Below are 6,081 nucleotides of genomic sequence, written 5' to 3'. Positions count from 1 at the left end.
GAATGAGCAGGTGACTGAGCCTCTCGTGAACATGGATATATCCTCTTGTCTGTCAGGCAGCAGTGTATCAGTGATAGGTAAAGCTGCTAATCTGAGCTTGTTCTTTAGAGAGTGCTTCTGGATGTTACTGGCAATTACTTCTCCCATGGACTTTGGTTGGTTTAAGTGTTGGTAATAAATTGCATAGCTATGTGTGCTGTCTTGCCCATTCTCAGCATCATTACCCATAAGGATCTGTGGACTGGGAAAAGGTAGATTTTTTATTTGGAGGTTTGTATAAATTGTCTCTCATTCAGGCTGTGGCTTGGATAGCTATTTTTGCCTTTTCTGTCATACAGGAGAGTTGGGCCTTCCTGGCCAGAAAAGTAGAATGAGGAATCAGTACCTACCATGTTCAATTGTTATTTAAGCCCAACTTTTGAGTCTTACTGGACCTATGAATAGAAGTGACACCAGGTCTGCCTTTGTTCAGTGCTGTATATAGCAGTAAATTGTGAGAGGATAGTAGTTCAGACCTGTATTGTCTAGATTTATGATGTCTTTTTATTTTTTATTTTTTTCTTCCAGAGTGCCCATGCACTCACCAGAGAGAGAGAGAAAGTGAGAAAACACCCCTTATGGGGGATGGCCTCATCGAAGTCCCTTCTCCTTCATCTCTCCTTCCTTTTGGGATTTTGGGTGTGCTGCACACATGCCTAGCTTATTTTTTAGGCCATTATAAAACTGAGTAGTTAGCCATGTGGGATCCAGCTGCCTTAACCACCATACTCCCAGCTGGCCTTGTGTCTTCAATAAATGATCATGTAGGAAATTATTAGATATTAAAGCAGGCACTTTAATTCACAGAAGACATTTGACATCTTTGTCAACCTAATGGACTAGAAGCAAGTTGGTCTACAGTTTTAATTTGCTGTTATGTAGATGACCATAGTCACTTTTACATAATCTCCTTGACATCTTTCTCCTCTCAGCTGTTCTTGATGCTGCTGAAAAAATCTTGCTAAAACACTACATTGGTCATCAGGTCACAAGTTTGCTGTAGAACCCATCGTTTTCCTTATTGTGTCTGAATTTAGCTTTCAAGATGCTGTGTTCTGGGTCTACCCTATCTATCTAACTTCAAAGTCTCCGAGGTTTCAGGTTTTTTCTTTTGTGCCCTGGGTACATTTTTTTCTTTTTTTTTTTCTTTCCAAAAATTCTTCCCCTCTTCTCTTTACTTAGATAAGTCCTCCCTAATCTTCACTGCCCAGTGTAAGGGCTCTTTCTTTCCTGAGTCCTTCCCAGTCCTTTCTATTCACTCCTCTCTGAACTTCCATAGCCTTCACTATCATTACTGCATGATGTCATCTGTCATGATTAGCAGGCTCACACCATGTGATTTCGTGGAGTTCATGAGCTTTCATCCTCTGGTAAGAGCATATGATCTTTGTGTGAAAGTAGCTTATGTGCTCTTTCTATAACACATAGTACATAGTGGATGTTTGTATTTATTAATTAAGTGATGTGCATATAATGAGCTCCGTACACCCCTATTCTTTGGGTATTACACATTTTGAAACTATAGTAAAGATCAGTGTGAGTTATGGCTGGACATACTTGTTGTTGCAGTGGGATTTCATTTGGAGTCTTATTTGCAGAGATTTTGTGTTTGATACATGTTTGATATTCATGTAAGAAAACTAGTTATGGTTATAATGTAATAAGCAATATGAGAATGTATTCTTGATCTCTTCTGCAGTATATGCCATCCGAGAAGCTGCCACCAACAACCTCATGAAACTAGTTCAGAAGTTTGGTACAGAGTGGGCACAAAATACTATCGTTCCCAAAGTATTAATAATGGCAAATGATCCTAACTACTTGCATAGAATGACCACTTTATTCTGCATTAATGTAAGTATCGTATTAAAGCAATTAGTCATACTTATATTTCTCAATTCTGAATATACTGCTATCTATTTGGAATATATTTCTTACACTGCTGAGTAATTTGAACAGTTAGATGAAAGAAAATGTCGATTTCAAAATTGATGTTAAAATCAACAGTAGTATTTTAAAATAGCAATTTAGTTGTGAATTCTGGCCTAATTCTCTGATTCTGTGAATGCTACTGTATGTCCCTCATTCAGAGCCTCAAACTATTAGGTCGTTGGGAAAGTCATGACGTATTTTTCTATTTCCTATTCAAAAATGTGTCATGACTTTCCCGACTATCCAATAGAAACATTTTCTTGTTGGTCAGTTACTTTCTTAGTAAATACTAATTTGTCTTATTAGATTTGGAGGTATATATATATTTTTTTAATAAAAGTATTCTAAATGTGCTGTCTTCTTTTTCTAGGCACTATCTGAAGCCTGTGGTCAGGAAATAACCACTAAGCAAATGCTGCCCATAGTATTGAAAATGGCAGGAGACCAAGTAGCAAATGTTCGTTTCAATGTGGCCAAATCTCTACAAAAAATTGGACCAATTCTAGATACTGAGTAAGATTTTAGTGTTATTCTTGTTTTTTTTTTTTTTTTAAAGATTTATTTATTTATTCTTTCACTCAGTTTAATTTGACCAGAGAGAGACACAGAGAGAGGAGAGAGGAAAGTGAGAAAGCAAGCCAACAAGTCAAGAACTTGAACCGTGGTCGGCCATATGGGAGTGTCCAGTGCCTTAACCACCATGCCACCTGCTGGTCCCAGTGTTATTCTTGTTTTAAAGGTTTATTTTAACTATTCTAGTGAGGAATAATAGCTAAAATTAAGTTCAGTGATTTTCACTTTACCTAATATCTGGGTTTATTTAAATAAAATAATAAAATAATTTAGCATCCAGTTTTCAGTTTGAATTATAAAGAATGCCCACTTTAAGTTTTACTTTAAGTTCTTTATATGTAGACAATTTTCTGAAGTTAATTTTGCTGAGAACTTCTCTAGATAATGGTTTAACATATTTGTCAAGTTTAAAAGTTTAAATTTTGGGGGGACCAGCAGTTAGTGTAATGGCTATGTCGCTGGACTCCCATGTAGTCGACTGCGGTTTGCGTCCCAGACCCGGTACTTAAAACTCAAGCCAGGGGCGTGTGTGTGTGTGCCCAGGATCCCGAGGGGAGAATAGAGGAGAAGGGATTGTGGTGTGGCCATCTCCCCTGGGGGGGTGATTTCTCGCTTTCTGTCTCTCTGTCTCTTCTATCTGTCTGGCGAGCGCACGCGCCCTATAGCAAAAACCTCTAAAAAGAAAAAAAATTTAACTTTTTAACTTTTAACTTTAAACTTTAAAAATTACCACAGTGTATATACACCATAAAGAATTTCTCTGGTTCACTAAACTGCCTCTCACAGTTACTACTATGAATTTCAGTGCTTTGCAGGAGGAAGTTAAGCCAGTACTGCAGAAGTTAGGTCAAGACGAAGACATGGATGTCAAATACTTTGCACAGGAAGCTATAAGTGGTATGTATTTTTTTTTTTCTTAGAGCTTATGCTGTGGTTAATGGGAACTCACTTCTATTATGTGAGGGTGTTTAATGGGCAGGGTGATGAGTATCATGGGGACAGAGAGTGGTGAGTTCCTGGAATGCTGGTGCCTGTTTTTGGTCAGAACTCTTTTGGCCCACCATTCTCTTATAAGTGAGCAGGTTGTTTTCTCAGTTCCATGTCTAAGACTGAGTAGGAATAGGATTATTACTATAAGAACAGTTTTTAATTTGGATTGCAGTATTTTTTTAAAGTTTAACTTCTAATTGGCTGGGGAGAGTAAAGAAAGTGCTGCAAAGAGACGTTCTTAGTCTTATGGTTTCAATCATTGTTCTCATACTTAGTATTCACATAGATTGTTCATGAACTTCCTGTACCACTAACCCGATTCTGTTTGGAATTTTTCAGTTCTTGCACTGGCATAATAAGGAACAGAAGGGAAAAGCCTATATTAAATTCTTATCACAGATCTCTAGTCAATGTGTTCCTAAACTGGGTGGAGAAAAAAATGGGAAAGCTTCAAGATCTCATCCAAGCAAATGGCAGCAACTTAGAAGAAATCAAATTTCAGTGACTCGATTCTAAAGATGAAATGTTATTGTTTTTTTACATGTCTTCCTATGGGATGAGTAAGCCATTCTTACTGACCAATTCCTGAGACTTGGTACAGTCACCTCTTGTTTATCTGTTGAATTTTTTATCCAGCACCACCTGGGCTTCTGCATCCTCACAGTTAAATCAGGCTCCAACCACTTCATATTCTGGGCAAAGCCTGGATAGGTGGACCCAGATGTGGAGTGGAGTAATTCTTTTATGTTTACATGTGCCTGTATGTCTCTACATTCCAAAGTTAAATGCATGTGGTTTAAAGTCACTTATTAAGTTGTTGGCAAAGTCATGGTATGTTTTTCTGGTTTTTGGTGCAAAAATGTGTCATGACTTTCCCGACAATCCAGTATTTTATAAACAATTTAATTTGTGAGACTTGTAACTACAGCGAAATTTAACTACAGTGAAAGCCACATTTTCCTGGATTATGATGGTCTGTGTCAGTGTCTTCACATGAATGAAAGGAGAATATTGAAACTCAGGGCTTGTGTATTGGTTGGTTGGTTTTTTATTTGCTTGATTTTGACTTTAATCATGTCATTCAGAAACCTGAAGTATGGACATATCTTGCTGCTAACAAGTGATATTAAAACCTAACTGAATTTCAGTGGCTCACCACTGTGGGTGCATTAAAAATACCACTCTCTCTCTTCTGAAAAACTTGAACTGTAGTGCCTCCTAATAAGCAGGACTGCTGTTTCATTGTATGATTGCAGTTTTGTATTTCTAGTGAGTACAGGAACCAGTAGTATAACCCTGTGTGAATTTCCTGCTCTTCCTGGTTCTGTTGCTTTATCTGGTCCTTGCTACATTATACAGTAGTTTTCCAAACCGAAAGCTTCATTGCTTTTTTTTTTGGAATGAGTGATGCTGGAATCTTATCATTGGAAGTATTTATTTTTCTACTTTTAAAGTAACATCTTTTTTTTTCCTGCTGGCATTTAAGATAATAAGTTAAGGTAAAGAATTTACTGAAGCAAAATAATAGAATGTGAGGAAATGTATGTGAACTACTTAAATAGTTTAAAAATTCTCTTTAAAAAGCACCATTTGCCAGTTGATGTGCCCATTACCAATCACTCATTGCAATTATAATATCTTCCCTGATGTTCTCTAGGAGGTCACACATTTTAGTCAACGCCTTCAGTTTATACTTTATACTTCAGATATATACATACGTATTTGTTAGAGAACTTAACTACTGTTTTCTTTTAAATTTATTTACATTTTCCACTTAATCAAATTGCCTTGTCTAACAAATTTTAGTTAACGAGGTGTTATCATAGCTTATTTTTCTTTCAGTGCATCTTACTATGTGGTTTGCTTGGTCTGTTTTAGTTTTTGAATTGTTGAGTTCATTCACAGCCTCTGAAATCTAGTGAGCCTTATTTTGTTTTGTGAAGGCACAAAGACTCCTATAAAACTTTGTACATTAAACAATTGAGTGAAACTAAATTTGACTTACATATTTTTAAGTTTGCCTTAGGAAAACAGAATAGAAATTTAAAATCAAATTACCTACATTTTAAACTGCCAAATTACCTTGCAATAATTTCCATTTTGTGATATTTTGGGGCTAATGATGAAATGTTTTCCTAAGCAGAAAGCTTTTATACATTATCATTTTAGAATCTTAAACTATTATGCTGTAATATTTATATTTTAGTTTCATAATTTGTTATTTTTTATTGTCTGCAAATTATATTGCTTCCTCTTCATTGAATTTCCTATTTGAGAGACTGTTGTCTTGACTCTTGAAACAAATTTTGCACTGGACCCTTTGCTTTATTCTGTGGTTGGAAGTGCCATTGACTTGGGGATAGACTTTTTAAATGTCCTGTGTATTGCCTTGCAGAGCCCTGTGCGTTGACCTCCCCGCCTAAGACTGTAGAAGGGAGAGATAGTGAGCTGTGTTTAAGCATGGGTCAGGGAGCTCAGCAGGACCCTGTCTTTTGGGGTTACCCCCTCCCCCCACTTTAGGGACTTCATTGTTTCTGACTTAAGCAA

At 36.7% G+C, this 6,081-nt stretch overlaps 1 protein-coding gene across 7 annotated transcripts in view; it reads left to right on the top strand.

The window, feature by feature from the left end:
• Positions 1-6,081, top strand: part of PPP2R1B (protein phosphatase 2 scaffold subunit Abeta) — a 37,779-nt gene that overhangs the window by 16,988 nt on the left and 14,710 nt on the right. For 6 of the 7 annotated variants that reach the window (XM_006150975.2, XM_006150974.2, XM_006150973.3 and 3 more), the window contains exons 12-14: positions 1,739-1,893; positions 2,342-2,484; positions 3,350-3,441. In XM_006150975.2, coding sequence (XP_006151037.1) covers positions 1,739-1,893; positions 2,342-2,484; positions 3,350-3,441 — 390 coding nt within the window. Of the gene's footprint in view, positions 1-1,738; positions 1,894-2,341; positions 2,485-3,349; positions 3,442-3,873; positions 5,874-6,081 lie in introns of those variants that run through there. The other variant, XM_006150976.3, reaches the window with a different exon arrangement.

This window comes from Tupaia chinensis, unplaced genomic scaffold (assembly GCF_000334495.1).
Source record: "Tupaia chinensis unplaced genomic scaffold, TupChi_1.0 Scaffold000311_2, whole genome shotgun sequence".
Classification (NCBI taxonomy): Eukaryota; Metazoa; Chordata; class Mammalia; order Scandentia; family Tupaiidae; genus Tupaia; species Tupaia belangeri.
Note: the sequence above shows the minus strand (reverse complement) of the source record. Positions and strands in the feature narration are given on the sequence as shown.